This window comes from Monodon monoceros, unplaced genomic scaffold (genome assembly GCF_005190385.1).
Source record: "Monodon monoceros isolate NGI ecotype Baffin Bay Population unplaced genomic scaffold, NGI_Narwhal_1 Super_Scaffold_8, whole genome shotgun sequence".
NCBI classification, from domain to species: Eukaryota; Metazoa; Chordata; class Mammalia; order Artiodactyla; family Monodontidae; genus Monodon; species Monodon monoceros.
This window is the reverse complement of record NW_021703785.1, coordinates 11,978,178-12,000,229: the sequence shown is the minus strand read 5'-3', so window position 1 is coordinate 12,000,229 and position 22,052 is coordinate 11,978,178. Positions and strand designations below refer to the sequence as shown.

General features: G+C 45.6%; 1 protein-coding gene across 4 annotated transcripts in view; it reads left to right on the top strand.

Moving 5' to 3' along the window:
* FARP1 (FERM, ARH/RhoGEF and pleckstrin domain protein 1) overlaps positions 1-22,052 on the top strand; it is a 292,071-nt gene that overhangs the window by 221,324 nt on the left and 48,695 nt on the right. For all 4 annotated transcript variants that reach the window (XM_029209915.1, XM_029209911.1, XM_029209914.1 and 1 more), the window contains exons 9-14: positions 1,349-1,444; positions 2,883-3,046; positions 3,748-3,816; positions 6,116-6,191; positions 7,323-7,572; positions 21,106-21,293. In XM_029209915.1, coding sequence (XP_029065748.1) covers positions 1,349-1,444; positions 2,883-3,046; positions 3,748-3,816; positions 6,116-6,191; positions 7,323-7,572; positions 21,106-21,293 — 843 coding nt within the window. The remainder of the gene's footprint in view (positions 1-1,348; positions 1,445-2,882; positions 3,047-3,747; positions 3,817-6,115; positions 6,192-7,322; positions 7,573-21,105; positions 21,294-22,052) is intronic.

Genomic DNA, 22,052 nt, shown 5'->3' with positions numbered 1-22,052 from the left:
TTTTGAAGGTGTAAATAGGTACATGACCTAAAACTCTTTTTTTGAGCTTTGCCAGATTGGGTTACATTTCCCCCTTCGTATTTTACCAAAGTAACCCCAGTGATTCTTTGCTCCTGTATCAGATGTTTATGACGGACAGTAATTACCAAAGGGTTCGTGTCCCAAGAGAAGTTGAAGTTGGGTTTCCTATGGGACACTAGGAAGTGACATTTTGTGAGCAGCATGGTATTTGAGGAGGTGACTGTCCCTAATACCCACTGACCTGCAGAAATAATCTAGGCGTCCCTGATGAGAAAAACAACAGTGAAACAATGTGGTTGTCAGTCCTACCATTCCACTTCAAAGTTAAAACCCTTAAACATTTCTAAAGATCATAGTCGGGGGAAGAGGTGCCTCACAATTGAATTAATTTGCTTGGATTGTGTTTGAGACACTTGAAGTGTTGAGAATTGTTCCGTAATGTCATCATATACAAGGACAGTATCTTGAAATTAATCTTCTTGCCTGTGCCTAATTGCTTCATTCTAACCAATTTAAACGAATGGTTCTGGTGTTCAAACGGGCTCGAGGAATTCTAATTTCAGTTGAGAGGACGGCACAGATAGGAGCTGGTATCTGGCGACTCCCCACTGTGTCTCCCCCACTCCCACCTGGCGATCAAAGATGAAGATGTGTGCGTCCCTCCCGGAGACTGTTCTCTGGCCTCAGAGACACACGGAGGGTGGGGTCTCCCCTCCCCGGCCCTGCTTGTGCTGTTGGAAGCAGAGCAGTGTGGACAGAGCAGGTGATCGCTAACCGCTGTGTTGCTTCTGTGGCTATAACAACAGCTGCTGGTTAAGGCACATGCCCGGGAATCTCATTCTGCTGCGGTAACCATGTGATTTCGGGCAAATTAAAATCTAGCCATGCTGCAGTTTCCACGGGTGTGGAATGAAGATAATAAATCCAGCTCCCTGGGTTCCGCGTAAGGCTTCACAAGATAAGGGCTGTAGAGGACTTGGGACAGTGCCTGGCACTCGGCCCGTGATGGTCGCCAGTAGTTGTGGTGGTTGTCATGGTGTTTATTTTTATTTATCTTTCTCTGTATCAGCCCCTCGGCCAGCCTCTTCTCTCCCTGGAGGCAGACTTAATTTGAAGGCCAGATCATGTAATTAGTGAGAAACAATGATCCAGGAAGGGAATGGGGGTCATCCCTCAGTCGCAGAGCCCGGGAATTCAACAGCAAGAGGCATTCTTAGGAGCGGGATAACGTCAGCCCTCCTTTCAGCTCCCCGTGAGCAGAGCAAACCGACTTGCATGTTGCTTGTCATTCATTTCCCGGCTCACTGGCCGATACCTTTGTTCTCAGGGTTTTACGAAGATCAATGCCTTCAACTGGGCAAAGGTGCGGAAGCTGAGCTTCAAGAGGAAGCGCTTTCTCATCAAGCTCCGCCCAGATGCGAACGTAAGTGCCTCTCGGAAAAGAGGGGGAGACCAGTGAGCCCCCTCGGGGCGGGGCGGGTCCCGCTAGGGTGCAGGTGGAACCCACGGCCGGCAGCTCTCCAGGTGTCTGCCAGTCTGTACTGTGTATCCAGACGCTCGGTCCCTCCGCAACTGTCCTCAGCAATGGACAGAGGGCACAGATGTGTGCCTAGGGAGGGGTCACTTCGCTGTGCACCTACGGGCCGCCCCCTCCTGTGCAGCCGCCGTGTCTCCAGCCTCGGCCACCTCGACAGCCCGGTCAGCATCCTGCCGTGCTCCAGGTCTGTCCCTCCCCACCCAGGGGCGGTCCTGCTGTAGTCCCCAGCCCCTGACAGCGCACTCTCACGAGCTGACCCGGCCCCTCCCCTAGCACACTTCCCGAAGACCCTCCCTCTAAAGATGTCGCTTACGTGGCGCCAGGTCAGAGAAGGAAGAAAGCGTTTTCTCCATCCGCCATAAAACTAGGGATGGATGGGCGCCAGGGTGCTGATGTCCCCAACCAGAACTGGACTGCTTTCTCCCATGGGGGTAAAAAAGGATTATAAATGGCAGTCTAGGTTTATCATAATTTGGTTACATTATGGATGAAATAGGTTTTTATGGCCTGATTTGGGAAACAGGCACCCACTGGAAGTTGTTTTCTATGAGAAGACATGTTTTGAGTCCAAAAGACTGGGTACTGCTGCACGACTTGTCTGTAAGTTGAGGCTGCACTACCGAGAACTGTGAGATTCTCCCAAAATGGCTGGAACCGCTGAGAATGTTAAGGGCTGTGGTAACATTTGTTTATATAATACAGTCACTTAAATTGAGAGCATTCAGTCTATAAGTAGAAAATTACCATATCCCCTTTCCCAAATCAAAGGACATGAATTTTTCAGCCTTGGGTGATACTTCAGTGCTCCAGAAAAAATGTTCATTTCCTGTATGGTCCCTGGGGCCACCTGGAGGCTGGAGCCATATGCTTTCTGATGGAGAAAAGGCTTAAGCACAATATTCAAAGTTGGCATGAACCGTGGGGGAGAAACCAGAAAGAAGAAATGTGTTTCAGTTATTTTAAGGAGGCAGAAAAGGCATTTCAGCACTTGGATATTCTTTTAACGAAGGAAATGTAAGCCAAGTAAACAGCATTTGTCTATGATTTCTGTCAAAGGGAATGTTACAACTTCTGCTGAGTATCCCCATTTTCTGTGTGTTCCTCTAAGGAATTAAGTGGGGAAGAAAATGGTTGAACGATGATGACTATATTTCGTCATGAGGAACAAATGTATTTTACTAAATATGTGGATTTATGGTCATGCTATAATAAAATAAACAATTGAAATCTTATTGGACAAATTTGTTTTCTGCCCCCTTTCCCGTATTGTAACTGAATGTCTCTGGGTAATGGAAAAAACCAAAGTGTTATTTTCTCTTTCTAGAGCTCATACCAGGATACCTTGGAATTCCTAATGGCCAGTCGGGACTTTTGCAAATCCTTCTGGAAAATCTGTGTTGAACATCATGCCTTTTTTAGACTTTTTGAAGAGCCCAAACCAAAGCCAAAGCCTGTTCTGTTTAGCCGAGGGTCATCGTTTCGGTTCAGGTAAGGATTCTGCTTCACATCTCTCCGTTTGCCATGTGGTCATTTTCCCCAAGACTTTCCTCGGGAAAGTTGGCTTCCAAGAGCTTTGGCTGATGGCGTGTTTGCTGGGTCATCGCAGAAGGCTCCTGGCAGCCCCTTGCTGTGTTCGGTTTGAACGTTAGGTAGCCACTAGGCAGTCTCCCCAGCCACCGACAACGTCTAGAGGAACTCTTCTAATTCAGAAAGAATTTCCTTTCTCTGTAGAAGCAAAAGCACCTTGTTAACACTTGTTGTAGCTTCACCGAATGCTATGTAGACCTGCCCATCACTGGTTCAATTTCTCACTCATTCTTTCAACCAATCTTCGAGTGCCTGCTGCATGTCAGATTCTGCTCTAGGTGTTGGGGGTACACTGTGAACAGAGCTATCCCTGCCTTCATGAAGTGTACAGGCTCTCGGGATGGTTGCTTAATAATCAAACACAGAATCGTTAAGTTGTTGAGTTCATTGAACTTTTTCTGTCGTGTATAAGGGAAATATCAAGAGACAGAATGGACGCAAAAGCACAGTTTCTCTTGGGACTGCTTTCATCCCGGGCTAGCCGAGAAAACTCCCGTGTCTCCCAACTGTGGGAGGGAGGCAAGATGGTGGAGGGCTGTGCTGAGTGTGAAATGAGAACGCCTTGCTGTCTTCTCCGCCCCCTCTCGTGGTCTTCATTTTAGTGGCCGGACTCAGAAGCAGGTTCTCGACTATGTTAAAGAAGGAGGACATAAGAAGGTGCAGTTTGAAAGGTAAGGGAAGCGTCAGTGCCACTTGCGATTTGAGAGGAGTCGTTCTCTGCAGGCAGTGGTGCTCAAAGCGGCTAAGCATCGCTGCCCCCAGGCCCGGTGAGCTAGAGAATCGCTGCCGCCCGGTCAGTCTCGGCCAGTTCAGTGTTAGGAACAGCTGAGGCCCGGGGGACACTTAACTCCAGGGTGAAAGGAAGCCAGCAGAGGGCAGGGATGCAAGAGGAACACGAGCTGACAGAGCGGGTAAAGCGCTGTAAACACCTACTCACCGGTGAGTCCTTAAATATTTGGGGATTTGAATTGGAAGTATTTCTATAAACTTTTTTTTTTGGAATTGGAAAAATTGCAAACCCTTTTCTTTAGGTTTTTTTTTAAATTAATTTTTATTGGAGTGTAGTTGATTTACAATGTTGTGTTAGTTTCAGGGGTACAGCAAAGTGAATCAGTTATACATACATCCACTCTTTTTAGATTCTATTCCCATATAGGTCATTACAGAGTACTGAGGAGAGTTCTATAAACTTTTTAATTCAGTAACGTTTGATTGAAGAGAAACAGGATTTATTGTTGTTGTTAGCAAACGCTGATAGCTCTTATTGTATGCCAGGCACTGTTCCAAGCCCTTTAGACATAGGAACTCATGGAGTCTTCATACCTGCTCTGTGAGGTCCGTGCTATTTTATTTCCTTTTTAAAGATGGAGACATGGCAGCTCAAAGATGTTGAGTAACTCGCCCAGGTCTCAGAGCTGGTAAGTGGGCCCTGGTCATCCAACTGCAGAGCTCACTGCGCTGCAGCACTGCTCTGCCCAGAGGGACTAAAAGAAAAGGGTACAGGGGTGAAGTGATGGTGCGCCAATGACTGTTCAGTTGCAAGTGTTTGTTTTAATGGTTTTCTTTTTTCAGTTTAACACATTTAAAAATTACAATAAAGCACAGAGGGTACAGCAGACACCCATGTTCCTAGTACTTAGAATTAACTAGCCACATTTTAACGCTGGCTTCTAGGATTTTATTTCTTCTTCCCTTATTTGCAGGTATTGTGGTTACAGATGTAGTGAAAACCCCCTTTAACCAACAGCCTTCATTACTTCCCTCCTTCCCTCCCCAGAGGCAACAACTACCTAATTCCTGTTACTTCTATTAGAAATATTCATGCACCCAAAAAGAACAGGCAGAATTGCTCTGGGGGCGTCCTTTTTCGTTTATATAATCAGTATTACATTGTACGTAATCATGCGTCTTGCTTTTTAAAGCTACCCTGATTTTGAGATCTATCTTAAGCATTTTATGGTATTGTGAAAGTATTACCTTTCCGGTATCTGATTCCCTGTTGAGAAACATGCAGGCTGTTTGGTGTTTTGTTTTGCTTTTGCTGAAACAAGTGTGCTGCCTTGACCATCCTTGTATATTTCTCCTGATGGAGATCTGGGGTCGTTTTTCCCTCCCTGTACATAGAAGTGTAACGTTCAGAAGGTTATCTGCATGCTCATCTAGATGTAGCAAAGCAAACCCCATCATTTTCTCGGACGATCCACAATTAATCTTTTGAGGATCGTATAAGAAGAGGTCTGCCTCTCTCTGACTCAGAATGTGCGTGCTCCGGAGCCTTGGTGTGTTAATTTGGAGTACTTTAAAGAAAAGCTGGATGGATATTGGAATTTAATCTCTATATTTATGCAGTTTCATGTGTTTGAGTACCTGAAAAGTTTCTCATGCTTGTCCCCTGGGAAGTTGGGGACCGACACACTAAGGGAAGGAAAAGATTAAAGGGAGGGTGTTGGTGGCATTAAAAACCAGTTTCTTCTACTGTGGAGTCTATAAATTCATTCCTGGGGCAGGGCCTTTTCTCTGAACTGAGCGCTGTGAAGGAGTAGCTCATTAGTGGCAGAGGCCTCTGTTATAGAACTGATCTAGAAAATCATTACCCAGAACACACAAATTGATTTCATATTGTTAGGCCAGGGCTTGCAATTCAGAGCGTGCTCGGGCCTGGCCAGCTTCTCCCTCCCAATGACATTTCCCGTAACTAGAGAGTTAGCGTTCAGTGGTAGTACTCCCAACCGGCTGGACCACTGCAGTGGGAGCTGGGAATGCTGAGAACGTTTTCAAGGCTGAAGCAACCCCCGAATCCTACAAGTGATACAGAAAGGGTGACTGGGTCTGTCTCCAGGGAGCATTTATCCAAACTCCTTCGGGTGCCTTCACTCCTGAGGGAATGCCTAATGCCGTTATTTTTCATGTGAAACCAATTAAAAAAAACCAATTCACCTAACTTTAGTTCTCTTGTGTGATTTCTCCCAGGAAACACAGCAAGATTCATTCCATCAGAAGCCTTGCTACACAGCCTGCAGAGCCGAATTCAGAAGTGCCAAAACAAGTCAGTGATGGTGATAGTCACTATTATAGCTCTGTTTTCCACCAAACGTCCTCTGCTGAGGACTGGCTTTCCTAGTCTGCTTTGTTGTTCTTCATCCTTCCACTTCGGGGTGTTTTCTAGAGGAGGGTCTAGCTGTGTGCCCTGGCTCTGACCAGACACGGGCTCTGTGCTTCTCACCCTGGCCTGTATCCTTTCCCCTCCTCCCTCCCATGCCCTGGCCCCGGGAAAGTTTGCTCTATTGGCCTGAACTCAGCTTAGGGCTGGAACCATCCAGGGCCAGAGCTGAGCCCACCCTCCAGCTAAACGGCTGCGCTTGTGTGAATAGATCGGGATTTAGCTCGGCGGGGGGTGGCGGGGTGACGGGTGTAGCTCCCCTTGGCTGCCAAGGTCAGAACCTTGCACTGGCGCAGGACCGGACGGTGCGTTCCCAGGGCTCATGTTACAGAGCAGCGACCACAGTTGGCAACAAGACACATCACCACTCTTGCTCTGAGGGTGGCCAGAGCTCGTTTTCCCTGGAGTTGGTCTCTGGATGAGCTTTCAGGGTTTCCTCTACAAGAGAATAAGAACTTTGTTGGGAAAGAACATGAAGGCAGTCTCACTGTGCGAATCCAGAGAGCCTGTAAGCTGCCCGTCCTGCCCTTAGGCATCGAAACAAAGACGTTTTTGTCATTTGTCTGAAATCCGTGTCAGCTCGCCTTTGGAGGTCCATGGTGCCTTTCCTCCTCCGCCTGCCCCCACCCCCTCAGGAAGTCAGTCCCCTGTGGGCCAGAAGGACCGTCTTCTTCCATAGAAACTTGGGACGCCCAAGAGGAGACTGCCGGTCCTGGAAAGCAGAGGCACTGCCTCACCTATGCTGCTGGGGACCCCGCACTGTCGGCTTCCACACCCTGAGAGAACGTTCTGGATCCTGACCAGACAGCCTCGGGAATGCCCGATTCCTGACAGGGTGCTTTGTTCTAAGACCGGGGAGGGCAGGCTTTCTTTGGCAATCCTTGGCCACTCGATGCTTCAGGAGATGCTGTTAAGTTGGACTCCGCGTCTCTGTCTCTTTCATCCGTGGTGTAACCTCTCCCTTTTCTCTTCATCTCCCTCCCCCTTCTCTTGCGCCCCCCCCGCCCCCCCCCCCAGGCTCAGCAGAGTGCCAGCCTTACCTTCGGAGAAGGTGCCGCATCCCCGGGCGGCCAGAGCTGCCAGCCGGGAAGGGACCCGCCCGCTTCGGCCGATGAGCGCGGGCCACAGCGCAACCCCACTCCGCAGAGGAGCCCGGCGGGGAGCACGAAGGCAGACGGGGCCGGCAGGGCGGAGACGGAGGAAGAGGAGGAGGTCGTTAAGGACAGGACCCAGCAGAGTAGACCTCGGCCCCCGCAGCCAAGCACAGGTCCAGCATCCAGGGCTGCCCAAGGCAGCAGCACTTCCATTCCTTTCATTGACTGCAGTGATGTAGACAGTGAATACGACCTCCTCAGGGAACAAGCGTCCCGGTCACGGTCCCAAACAAATGACAACTATGAGGGTGATTTGACCAGTGGTGTTTATCTGCTGTCCAGGGATGAGAGGCAAATAGAGGCTAGGCGCAGGGCTTCCCTTCACTCTGCGAAGTCCTCCCGGCCTCCTTCCAGAGAATTCCGTGATGATGATTCAGCAGACCTCACCTTTGACATGGGCGGGAGCCCCAGACTCCCAAGACATAGCTCTCTGATAGATGAGATGTTCAGGGCCTCAGGCGGTCACAGTCCCCTGGCCACCCCCTTGTCTCCCAGCAGCGGAAGTTCAAGTCCAAGTATGAGTTGGGACAGGACCGGGTCCCAAGGCTATGTTTCCGAAAACGCACATGACTATAGAGAGAGAAGTGCGGGAGGAGATCCCCTCCCAAGCCAGGGTCCTCGTGATGAAGACGGTTCCCCCGTCTTACAAAGGCCCCACTTAAGGCATCTGAGATATAATAAGTCAGAGACAGATCCACTCATTCTTAGCCAGGTAGCATCAAGCCCGAAGGCAGTGGATAGGTTTGATGGCCATGGAAAGGGAGGCCTGGCCGGCCCGGCCGCTTCGGAAGGTAGGACGCTGGCTAATGGTACACCTCTCGTGGGTTCGACCTCGGGGATCCCCATGGCGCAGTCAGCATGTGCCCCTGGCAAGGCAGCCCAGCTGGCACCCCTGCAAATGACCGAGGGCTCTACCAGCAGTGGGACTGAATCCAGCGATTCAGACTCTGAACTGGCCAGCCCTCTGTGCCAGCCCCTCGTGTTTGGTAATCCAGCTGTGCTGAGTTCCCCCTCCGGCGTGAGGAGAAAGAAGTCCTTGGGTGGCCTGCCTTTGAATGAGGACGGAGAGGAGTATGAGTGAGGAGACCAGAGGGCGGGTCTTCAAGGGCTGGAAACCTGGAGTTATGCGTCCAGGGTTTCCCTGGAGATGCTCTGTCCTAGTGACTTGTTAATTTCTAATCGACCTTTGTTAGAGGAGGTTTTGGGGCAGGCACATGCTTGGGTAGGGCACGCCTGGCTTCTCAGATCTTTCAGAAGGACAGAATTTCACACATCATGACAAGTTACCAAGAGCTTGTTTCTCTTTCTGGCTGAAGGGTAGGAAGACATCCTTTATTATGAATCTGATCATGTGTATAGTGTGTTGTATTTACGTGGAAATTTTCTGTGTATCTTCAGTTGCGTACACAGATCACCCTCCCATCTGGTTGATTATTGGGACAAAAGTATCACTGAGATCCCAGGAAAGGTGTGGGTTTTACTTTAAACCCCTTCTTTAAAAGGAGGGCTGCTTTGCCGTGCCTCATAAAGCGAGGAATTGACAAAACTCAAGGCCAGATGTCAGTTGGTTGCTAGTTGAAATGAAGTGTTGTTGAAATATTAGTTAATAAGACTAGTGAATATTTTAATTGGAAGCATTTGGGATGATTCTTTGCAGACTTCCTATGAAATGATATAAATCTTCATGAACTGGAATCGATATGAGATTGCTGGTTTGGTTTGGGTTTGCTTTCATGGGTCAAACGTTAGTTATGGTTGAAGAAGGTGTTGAAGAGCTCTGGCCGTCAGAGCCTCTTGGTGAAACACAGAGATGCTGCTGAGTAACGATGCAGGGAAAAGTAAGACCTCGCAGGATAGGTACTGTTCGCGCCAGGAGGTTAGCAAACTCAAGGTTTAGCCCTTGAGTAGTGCACAGTACCGAGAAGGGCTGTTTCCCAGTCTCGTTGCCCTTGGTGGGTTTTTACGCACGTTCTTAATGTTCACACGCTCAGGAACAGTGTCTTCTGGCTGCTTCTCTGTGCAGGAAAAAAGAAAGTAGAAGTAGTGAGAGGTTTGGTTTCTTTTTAAATCTTACCAGCTACACCAGTGCCTTTCACCCAGCGTTTCTGCATTTCAGATGGAAAAGCCTGGTTTGAACTTGCATTGCTTCTCAGCCTTAGCTGCACTTTGGAATCACCTGGGACATTTAAAAAATCGGTATTACCTGAGCCCTGACCCTAGAAATTTGGATCAAATTGGTCTGGAGTGCCCCTTGGGGTCCCCAGATGGCTCTGCTAGGCTGCCAGGGTCATTTCTGAGCCAGACACTATTGCCTTCTAGAATCTAGCGGAATGTGATGGAAGTGTCAGCTGAAATGTTGGCTTGCTTGCCGAATAAGAAAAGCATCACCAGTGAAATGCTTTTCTTCATGCCTGCTCTTTGGTACTTTTTAGTCTTTGGTACTTTTTTTAAAAAAAGATAAATTGTAGAATAAACATTTTAGATCCTAAGTAACTACAAAATTATTGAAAAGAGTTGTAGTGATGATACAGCCCTAACGTGCCGCCACGCGAGTGGCCTTATGAAAACTCATCGTGTGGCTTTGTCATGGGGAAGAGCTAAGCAAGTTTAGGGAAACTGAGTAGAATTTGGCCACAGTGTTGAATAAGCAGAAATATTGACAGACCCTGTGGTTCACACGTGACTCTCTGTCCACATGAATGTCGAGAAGTTGATTTTAAAGATTCTGAAAACTTAATCCATTTTTACGCACACTTTTGCTTTATCTTGCTAATCATTTGATTCAGTGTGTGGTTGATGAATCAAGTTGATTATCGGATAGCTTGAAAGATGTTCACTGAAGTAGCGTATTCACCTTTTGCTTTATTTAGATTTACATGTTTAACAGAGTCACAGAATTTTGAAGCCAGAAAGGGACCTTGGAGGTCACCTAGGTTAAACCTTTATTTATGGATGAGAAACCTTGTTCTGACGAAGGGAAGAGACTTCCCATAGTCCTACAGCTGTTGCATGACAAATCTAAAACCAGAACCTTGGTCTCTGGGCTTCAGTGTTTTACTCTATGTGACAGCTTGATGCACTAGGACCTTTTGGGTTCAGTATTTTATATTTTGAGACTCTTGTATGGATTAATAATTAAAATCATATGGAGATCAGGAATCATGTAGACTTAGGTTATTACAGTCCATATTAGGTAGGAAGAACTACTGCTTTTTATATTGTGGGGTTTTTGCAGTTATAGCCCATTTTCGCCTATTCTGTTTTGAGCTTAGAGAAAGGTGTCAATTTGCTATATGAAACAGTAGTCAAACGTGAGTTAAGCAGAGTCCCATGTGGAATCTGGTTTATTTGTGAAGGTGGTGTGTTCAAATGAGTTTTCTTTTTACCTCTAATCATACAGCAGTCTGATCATGAAATATGAATGAGCAGAAGGTATTAACTTAGCTGGCTTAGAATGTGAATCACCAGATGTAAACCCCCAAAGCAAAACATAGTCCAGTAATTATTTTGTTTTGCTTTTTCCCCGAAGAGATGATTTTTTATCCAAAGTGTTTCAAAAGCAACTGATCAACGGTGATGTACCCAGTTCTATATTGACGAGATTTTCCGCTTTTAGGGTCACTGGTAGAGTTTTTCTCTGCTTTGGTTTTGTACCAGCCAGGCAACTCAGTTTCTGCTTCTCAGTCAGTCGTTGTGAGAGTGGCAATTCTGGTGTGCTTAACAGTGCTTAAAAGAAAGGGGGGGTGGGGGGGGGGAAAGGTGTGTCGTTTTTTCAAAAGCCACGTATTCTGACGTGCTGGGAATATTCAGTCATTGCCTCTGGGAGAGCTTTCGCTGCACTAGTAAAGAGAGCTGCTGAGTGAGTAAACCTAAACATTCTTAGAGTCTGAAGGTAGAGCCAGTCCACTGAGGTGAGGAGGTCAGAGAAAGCCAGCAGGCTGCATGCCACCCCCAGCGCCCCGTACCTTCCATGCCTTCTGCCTGCTGTGAGACTCTGGCCCCCAAGTCCTTCCCAGGCCTCTGGAATCTCACTGTGTGGTATAAGAAGGGCAGGCACATGCCTGAAGGTGAACTAAGTGCAGGAAGATCAGAGATGGGGTTGGGTGTGACCAACAGGCAGCAGAGTTTAGAGACCTGTGAATTCTTTCAGACTTCCAAAGGGTTTCCCAAGACCTGTCAGAGCCAGTTTTTTCTAAGGCAACAGCTAGTGTAGGGGTCGCCTGCATCAATAAGGAAGCCAAGTCTTCAGATCGCGGCTGCTCCTGTGCAATGATATCTTAAAGCCTTGGGTGGAAGACAAACCAAATACAGAAACAGAAATCTTCAAGCCACTCAGGGCGACTCTGGGGCCTCCGCGCGTGAATATCTTTTGTTAGATAGTATTTCAAAACGTGTAAATTATAGATCCTTTAGTGACTGATTTTTGGTGCTCCTTGTTCGGGCAGCATAAAAATGCAAGAAATTCTCGTAAAGAACTGCATTTAATGAGTTCCAGAACTTACAGTGGATTGCCCCAGCTCCTTGACCAGTCATCTGTATGCTATGATGCTATTTTATTAGACAGGCATTTAGTTAAAGGAAGTCTGTGAGCCAGATTCTTCTCCACATATGTGATTCGTATTTGGAAATTTCTCACAGATTTATCTCACCAAATGGTGCTTCTGTGGCCTGCACTTAAAAATGTGAATAATTTCCATTTGATGCTCCAGAACTTCTTTGAAGATTCAAACCAAGTAATGCTTTAAAAAAAAAAATATATATATATATATATATATATATATACACACTAGGACTGCAAAACCAAAATACAGCACGAGCCTCTTGAAATTTCCACCAAGTATACGAAATCCAGCCTGTCCTCAGTTGAATCAGAAACCCCACTTGCATCTTCGTTGTGGAGTCAGTTTGATTGTGTTGGCAAGCAGTTCCTAAAAGAAGAAGCAATTAAAATATTAAGCTGCCATTTTAAATTTTGTTAAAACTGTTGTGAATGTGCATCACCTCCCATTTTCATAGCTTTAACCAGTGTTCATATGGTTTTAATCAACATTTTCCACTTAAAATGCTATTCCCTATTTCAACACAGTATGGGTTTGGTGCAATTGAAGTCATCAGTGAGTGATTGGGCTACAGGTAGGCCCAGCCTTAAATTAAGAAACTTGGGGTCCCCTTCATTACTAGGTTTATTTTGAGTTTATTTGCTTCTGTCTCGATCACTCTTCTTTGCCTAGGCCCTCATTTTCATTAACCAGAATTTAAAGCTGTCTGAGCTGCATCCCCAAGAAAGGCTCTTTTTTTCTGGATCTTCTCCTTTGTAGTCTATAAACATTCCTCCTCTGATGAGCTTAATTACTCTAAGGCTGGCCTTCCTCTAGTTTCATGGGGATGAGTCTACAGTTGACTCTTGGACAACACGGGTGTGAATGGCGCAGGTCCACTTATGCACCGATTCCAAGTACCACACAGTCCAAGGTTGGTGGAATCCGCAGATGCGGAAGTGTAGATACATACAGAGGGCCGACTATAAGTCCTACATGGATTTTCCACTGCTCGGAGGGTCTGCACCCCTGACCCCCGTGTTGTCCAAGGGTCAACTCTATTGCTGCCAGTTTTACAAAGCAAACTGCAGAAGAGTCTTTCAATGCAGTCTTTGCAATAGAGAAAGTTTCTTTGAACCCGAAAGAGGTGAACATTTCAAAATAACCTGTTGCTGGCAGCTCTCTGAGTTTACACTCAGCCATGTTAGCCAAGTTCATAAGAACATACGGAAGGAAAGGTACTAGCGGATGAACTTCTGCAAGAAGGAAGTGATGAAAGAACTTGAGTCTGGCGACATTTAAAGAATTTACTGGCGCTGCTTTTTCCTCGTTAGTCTAATTCCATCTGTTTCTGTTTAATTGAATGAAATGTAATACAGGGAAATGGGGTCTCTAGTGTACACAGTGCGTACCTCTAACACTAGTTGCTAGTTGTTAAAATGAAGCCATGACGTTTAGATCAAAATAAGCATGTCACTTAATGTAGCAGCTCTCTTTTTATTAAAGAAATAATAATAATGAAAAGCAAAAAATACCCATGATGGTTTGGTCTACCGTTGTAGGCATCAAAGATCAAAAGTGGCCTGGTTGCCACCTGTTTGGAATACATACTTGGAAAAGAGCTATTTATTGTTTCCTGGGTAACCTAGGGATTTTTAAGTATTTCCTCTATAAACAAAAGTTGCAAATGCTGATTTGTGTGTCAGATACATACTTGGGAGGAGGTGAGTAGAGTTGTGAAAAACAGGTCTTGCTTCATAAAGTTCAGAACACGTCACTCCAGAAAACATAGATGAAACTTCCAGCATGGGGGATTTTTTTTTTTTCCCCCCAATCAAAGCAGTTAAACACCCTGGTGGAAGCTAAGGTAGAATTAGTAAATCTTTTTTAAAGCTTTAGAAATTGAAGAGACTCTGATTCGTTCAGGATCGTTTCAGTGCAGATGGACTGAATGATGCCCACATCACAGCTTAGCCTTGGAAGCAGCCTCTGGCAATCTCCTTGGCCTCTGGTGTTCGGTTATAACTTCTGGTGGAAGGCAGCTCCTTGGCGTCTTCGTGTGGGTTCTAGATCAGGTTGCTCTGATATGTCTTAGGGTGGTTTGGTATTTGAAAGTGGGGAAGATTGAACATCAACCGTTGACAGAGGGTATCTGATCTAAGTCTGTAGTTGAGAGCTGGTGTGAAAGGTTAGCTTCAAGGCAGGTGCTGTTAATGCAGTCATGGACATGGTACTGAGAATTACGTGAGCTTGTTGCTAGGGGTCAGGTGCAGGAACTTCAGAATATTGAAGAACAGAAGTTAGAAATCACTGCAAAATGCAACATAAACCAAGAGTACTAAGGCGGGAGCAAGGACCATTGTGTGTGTGTGTCGGTGGGGGGGAGTGTATAACAAAGCATCGGACAGTAATTAACTCTACTTTTGAGTAAGAGGTAGAGGTGTTAGTGGTACCAGGAGTTTGGAGGCAGTCCTGCTTTATTATAAATTGGGGTTGTTAACTGACTCTCAAATAGGAAACAGTAGAAGGGTCGTTTTGGAGCCTCTGATGGGCCTGTCAGTATTCCCAGACGACCTTTCTGGCTCATGAAACTGGGCCAACGATTGCTTTTTCCTGGGCCTTGCAGTTCCTTTGTAAGAAGGAAAGCATTTGTCACTCTGCCCCCCGCAGTGATTTATAGAAAGACCAAAGACAGGCTTTCCTTAGTCAAGAACACACACCCCGCTGCTCTCTACACACGCACCTGAATGGCCAGTGGATTCAGTCCCTTACCCTCACCTCCTTTCTGCCTGGAAGGTTGCTGTGAAAACCTGACTAACCCAATCTCACAAGCTTGGCCTACGTTATTAATCCAGTTCCCTTCTGTTCTCTCTGTGTGTACATTTAATATTTTATTAAAAATTTCTAATACGCTGAATTAATTTTACAGTAGACAAGGCTGGGGACTTCATTCTCATTTTTGTCATTTGTTTAATAAATTTGAGAAAACATTTTTCTGTTGTGCCGTGGTATGCACTGTGTGGTCAGCATGTACCTATCTAAGAGAAAACTTTTTTTTTTTTTTCAGCGTTCTGTCTTTTATCCTCAAAGCATGGTGTACCTTCTCTTCCCTGCATTGTTGGAGCTCTGTCTGATGTTTTGTTTTTTTTTTTAACATGACTGAATACCAGTTTGTACTTGGAACACCTGTTTCTTCTAGAATACAATGATGCTGCATCACTAAACAGCAAGCCTTGTCACGGCGGCATCCTGAGCATCATGCTCGGTGGTACCATATTTCACTAAAGGTGGGGAAATGGAAGATGAACGGAAGACTTCACTTTTCTGATTCCATCTTCTCCAGGCCTGCACTTTGTAATGTGTGGCGGTGGGGATGGTCCTCGGAAGGGAGCCAGGATCTCTATAGGGCGGGGCAGGGCTCGCGGAAACAGAGAGCATCTGTGGCAGCAGCTTACGTGGGCGGAGCTCAGACAGCTAACCAGAGGACTGGCTCCCTATGTTGAATGGTACCATCTATTCCAATGGGGATGGCAAACGTTCCATAGCTTATAAGCGAATTTGGCTGTGAGTGTGTGTTTTGTTGGGGAGCGGGGATAGGTAGAAATGCAGAGAAGACCTCTCTAGCTCAGCCCAGGTGGCCCCTCATGGCCAGTGAGCTGTTTGCAGTTTGCTGTCTACCCAGAATGTAGGCTCTCACAGATACTGTCTGGTTCTACCTTCTCTCCACGGCTCAGCGTGCAGTAGTTCACGAAAGCATGGATTTATTCCACCGGGAAGGTGGCTGGTTTCTCCAGTAACAATGAGCTTGGTGATTCTTTAAGCATGGAAGGCCAAACTCATGTAACGGTGTATGCACGGGATTAATAGCTTTTGTTAATCTCAACTGAAGAGGCTTTTACTTGTCCTAACAGGTATCTTGCTGTAAAAACTGTCAATTGTAACCGTTCTTTCCGACTGATGGCCGAAGCTTTGTCCTGAGTACAAGATGGTGTTTTCCATTGGTATGAAGCACCATGTCCCCCACAGCCCAGGCACTGCCAACACCACCACCGTGTTCAGACAAAGGAGAATTCTCCTTTATCTTTTCCCCATAAACAAGAACAAGCTAGTGCATTCGCTGTCGTTTTCCCATTAGCAGCATTTCTCTTTATTTTTCTGCAAGTTGCATTTCTGTTGCTTTTCTGAATTGCTTGATGATGAACAGTAACGTTGATGTTTAGCTGCTTGTAAAACTTTTCTTCAAGGAACTTGGTCTAAGAAGCACGTACATTATGCACAACAACCTAAGTTATCGAGAAGAAGGCCACCCTGCTGTGATTGGTAATCCTATAACCTGGTTTTTCTTGTGGAATCTTGTAACTTCAATGAAACATTGTCAGCCCCCTTTTTTTTTTCCTCACATAGTCCATTGGGGTGGGACCCAGCTTAGTTATCAGACTAGAGTGAATCCTGCCTGGTCTGGAGACTTCTCATGAATCAATACAGTACTGACCTTTTTTTTTTTTTTTTTTTTTTCCCAGTAACTGGCTTTCAAATGCAGACCATCTCCAGAGAGGGTTTGTCTTCTCTTTTAGAGGGAGACTGTGGATTTAAAAAGAGCCTTTTTAAAAATAAATGCAAACCTGCATCTGTAATGTATTTCCTACGTGTGCCTTTGAAGCATATTCTGGGTACATAGAGTTACAGTCTCCTATATTTTAGAAGCAAATGGCAGGAGACAAATCACAATAGATGAGTGGCATCTAGACATTTGCCAAATACAGAACTTTGGGAGAATATTGAGGAAATCCTCATAGATACTTTTTAAATAATTGTACTTTTTATAATTTTGAAAAGAGAACTTGAGAAAGCAATCAGCAGTCTCGCTTTCATCTGTATTCTCATTCGATATTTTAATATTTACCACATCTATGGATTACTATTTTTAAAGTTGTCAGGTTTTCTGGTTCCCTCCTTAACAGGAAAAATAACACTTATCTAATTAAAAATGAGGATTCCCAATTTATTTGACTAGTTTAAAACAGGACAGGTACAACTAAGTATTTGAAATGCCATTTTTATTACTGGAAAAACAGATTAGAGAGTTCTCTTTCTCCAGGCTTGTGTGAGTTTGTTCTTAAGCCTTTTAGTATAGTCAGAGGAAGTAGATGGTCACTAGGCGGCTTGTACCCAGTCCCAAGCGCGGAAGGCAGGCGTGAATTTGGCTTCTCGATCATAAACCATGTTCCCACTGTTTCATGTGCCTCTGGTGGAGGGCTGGTCAAGAGATGCTCCAGTCTGGGTGGGGCTGCAAATCCAACTTCCCCTGTGCAGCCAGAGAGAAGAATTATGAATGTATATTACATTAAAAACATAGAGCAGCTAACCCAGTTTCTGGGCTGGGTGATAAATTGAAATCTATACATATTGCAGTGCTAATTTGAAGTTCCATAATTGTTTGTGCCATGAGAATGTGTACATTTAAAAGGATTTTTTTAAAAGCAGTTACCAGAAATGCCCCCCTTGAGAGTAGCATTAGTGAAGGCATGTTTAATCCAGGGGAGTGTCATAAACTCAGCCCTCTTGATACAGATTAAGGGTGGACGCGGGGACATGGAGATCTGGGGGTGGCGAAGGGAGGCGTGTCATGAAATTATTTGGCAGAGATGAGGGACTTGAAAGTCGTTAACCAGAAGTATAACTGAATGCCGAAAAACCTGCAGGGCAATTTCTAAAAATAGGAAGAAATTCTTTTAAGAATCAAAAGCTTCCAGACTTTTAGGGCGGTAACTGATCTTTTTCTAATCTCTTCAGACTTTTTTCCACCTATTGCCTTAATATCCAGGTGGTTTCTTAGAAGATTCTCCCCCCGCCCCAAGTTATTTACCTAGAGCCCCTTGCTGAAAGAAATTCCTTTGTGTCAATTTGCCATAGAGGAGGAAAATGATAAAAATTGCCAGGCATTAATCAGTTCATGGAGTAGCCATGAACACCAGTCACCATTTCTCCTCATTGCCCAGGGCTGTGCCTTCAAGGCAGGGGACAGACTGTGTGATGGGAACAGCTTTATAAGGTTGCAGAAACCTGGCAGAGTCATTTGATCTAATATCGCCATGTTTGTTTGCTTTTATTGTCAAATGGACGACTTCAGTGAAAATTGGTCACCTGTAGCTCTAGTAACTGTGACCTTAGTTACTCTTCACACTTGCCCGAGGGCAGGCCCTGCGTGGACACGAGTTTGTACAGACCCTTGGCGCACGCTGGCTCCAAGTCGAAAGAGAACTTTAATTACTCACCAAGCTGCCAAATTCTACTGATTACTCTCGTCAGCATATTGCATTGATTGTTGAATGGTAAATGAGCTACCTGTTTTTGTTTGGGACACATGTCATCTATGAATTTTCAAAGCCTTGAGGAGTTCCTCTTGCAAGGGGAGGAAGGAGGCTATTCTCCATGGATGTGGCTCAGATTGGTAAATGGAACCTCAGAGTTTGGGACCTTTCCCTTCCTTAGCATTGCTGATAGATTTCTAGAACAGGCTGCTTGGTCTTTATTGATTTATTGGTCTTACTATTTAAATACACTCATCGCCTTGGCCTTCTTGGGCCCCGTTAGTAGACACAAAGCCCGTTGAAGTAGCCTCTCAGGAAATGGAAATGGGCTACCCTAATTTGGTCATCCTCCAAGGTTGTGTATTGCACGTGTAACATCGGTGTCACACACACCTTTAGGCCACGTGAGTGAGAACGTAGCTGAACCCGGAACTGCCCCGGACTCTACATAGGGACATTGGTTGTCATCAGGTTCACTCTCGGTGTCCCGCTTTCTGAATCCTGTCTCCAGTGTGCTCCAGTGGGGTGTCTTCTAGATTGCTATCTTCTCTGCAATGTGTCCTGCCTTCTTGGCAGGGCGGCACCTCTCCCGGAGCCCTGGTCTGTTAGCTCACCCTTCTGGCCCGCTAGGTCTACCAAACTGAAGTGTCCCCGGGGAAATTCACAAGGGCAACTGTCGACCTTTGGAGGGTGGACATGGTTGCACTCGAGTGTGTTTCCCCTTATTTCCTCCCTCGCCATGTGGCACTTGGTTTTTTATCTGCTGCTGGATGCCGTCCAGGGACTAATCAGTACTGTTTCCCCACCTGCACGCCTCCTTCAAGCTAGCCTTCTAACGGCTTTTTGTTCATGGCTCCAACTCTTTCAATGAGGAGGCGAACGCTTTTTCTGTCCCACGTCACTGCAGATTCAAGGCCCGGCATGTTCTCACTTACACTGCCTCACCTGGTCTCATACGTAGTGTGAGAGCTGAAGGTAAGCCCCCATGCTTTGCCAGATGATGGTGGACAAATAAAAGGTGACCCTCCAATAGCAACTCACAAATGCATGAAATGTTTTGATCTCCAGACAGACTGCCAGAAGTTCTCTTCTCTACTTCCTCTTTGTAGTGATAACATTTTTCTTTTTGTGATTCTTTTTTTTTTTTTAAGAGAATAGTGTAGTACCTTGAATCAATTGCAGTTATGATTGTTGTCACTATTCTATTTGACAAGTTCCAATTCTCTTGAAATGATTGTATTCGGTTGTGCACTAGTGTCAATAAAATTGACATTTGTGAAGCAATTTCTGGCCTTTTTCTCCGGGTTTTACTGGGTCTGGTGGTGTGTGGGGTGATTGCGTCTTTGTCTCACATCAGGACTTTGTTTTAATGATGTCTACGAAAACGCAAGGAACTTAAATGGATTATTTTTTAATGCGAACTTCTGGAATCTGACTTTACCTGACATGTTCTCATCTTGTTCTTCAGGGATGATTGTACTGACCAGCAGTCAGTGGGCAGGATGTCTGCTTTCCGTTGCTTTTGTGGGCATGGTGGCTTTTCACCCGTGTGTAGGTGACACAGCTAGCTGGTCAACCTGGGACCGGGTGGGGGCTGGTGGCGGCTTCTGCAAGGTTCATTCATACTGGGATCAAGTTCATTACCCAACTCTATCAGCTTCATTCGAGGCTGACCTGTCTTGTAATTTCCGAGTGAATATGAATGAATCCAGAGAGAAAGGACAGAGGTCCAGAAAATGGGGGGATTCCTGGAAAACCGCACTTCCCCTTTCCTTCCGAGATCCTTGATACTGTGCTGAGTAGCCATGAGCATGAACCTGTTTATTGGAAAATGGAGAAAGCGTTTATGTCGTCTTTCCCTATGATGGTAACTGACAGGACTGCAGGCTACTGGAACTTTGTTTACCCTAATCCTAGTTTTTGCAGATCTGCTTTAGAATTATAAAACTGTCAGGCAAAACACTTAGTTTAGAAGTAGATTTTGAAACATCTCATTTTATTAGTAGTTTCAAAAGGTTGAGGTATCGGTATTGGCAAAATTCTGTTGGCACAGAGTTTCATGTGCACATCATCTCATTTAATTATACATTTTCCTGTTATTTACTGTGGTATCCTTCTCAGAGGAATGATTAATTTCCTATCATTTTTTGACTCATAAAGGGGAATTATGATAATGTAATGACCTCCAGCTTTGCATTTTTAAATGATCACCTTTGCTGTAATTGTGATACTAGTGTTTCTGTCCCAAACAGTGAGAGAGACATGGAGTGACATCACCAGGTATAACAAGCTCGCTTCTGTTCTTCGTAGAATGGGGAGGTGGCTGCTTTCCCTTTCTCTACCTGTGGCCCGTTGTTCCAAGATGTAGTCTGTCCTGGGTGTCCCAAGTCCTTTAGTCTTCTATTAGAATAGCTCTATTTTCTGGTCACTTCCCACGTCTCCTTGTGATATAGACACTCTTTCTCGAGTAATTCTTAGAAGCTAAGGCAGTAGTTAGGAGATGAAGATCCTATTTGCAGATACACGATGCTTTTAAACTATTGTAATTATGCTCTAAGCAGAGTTCTCCACCTTATCATTAATGACATAACTGTGTTCCACTGAATAGTATCTTTAGGATTAAGGCAGCTGCAACTTAGGGAAAAAACTAGAAAATCACGAAGGGCATCATAAGTGTGCCATACGGTAGTCAAGCTTATAAAGGTTTGATTAGGTGAAAATTGTAAGTGGACACCAGGTCCCAGAAGGAATTACTTTTTTTTTTTTCTTTTCTTTAATACTTCTCATCCCCAAACAGGCTCCCTGACTGGCAGCCCTCACCTTTCAGAGCTGTCCATCAACTCGCAGGGAGGAGCTGTGCCCACCAGCACCGTCCTGTCACCCAACCTGAGCCCCGACACCAAGCAGGCCTCCCCCTTGGTCAGCCCGTTGCTGAACGACCAGGCGGGCCCTCGGACTGACGACGAGGACGACAGCCGGAGAAAGGTGTGGGGACGGCAGGCGCTCGCCTGTTGATCTTTTGTTGTCATTTCCAGTAATACACATAACATAAAATTTACCATGTGAACCATTCTTAAGCACACCGTTCAGTGACATTCAGTGCACTCACAGTGTTGTGTGACCATCATCACTATTTCCAGAACTCGGTCATCCTTCGAACAAACTCCATGCACGTTGCGCATTACCCCCCCACGCCCAGCCTCTGGAAACCACCGTTCTGCTTTCTGTCTCTGTGAACTGACTACCCTAGGCATTAACCTCGTATAAGTGGAATCATACAGTGTCTGTCCCTTTGTAATTGGTTTATGTCCTTTAGCATAATTGTCCTCAAGGTGTATCCATGTTGGTAGCGCATGTCAGAATGTCCTTCCTTTTTTAGGTTGACTAGTATTCCATTGTATGGAGATACCACATTTTGTGTATTCATCCATCCATTGATGGACAGCTGGGTTGTTTCCTCCTCTTGGCTATTTCGTCTTAACGTGCTGGGAACGTGGGTATACAAGTATCTGTTCTCATCTCTGCTTCGTGTGTATCCCCAGAGGTGGAATCGGTTGGACTCTTGTGGGAAGCAAGATGGTTAACAACAAGGGATTCCCTTTTAATTGTTGGTTAAAGAGAAGCAAAACCAGTGGCAGACCTGCTCTAGGGCAGTGCTGCCTGCCCGCCTAACCAATGGACTGTAGCTGCTGTAACCCTCGTCCCTTTGGATCAGTACCCTTCGTGTTCCCATGAACAATGTAA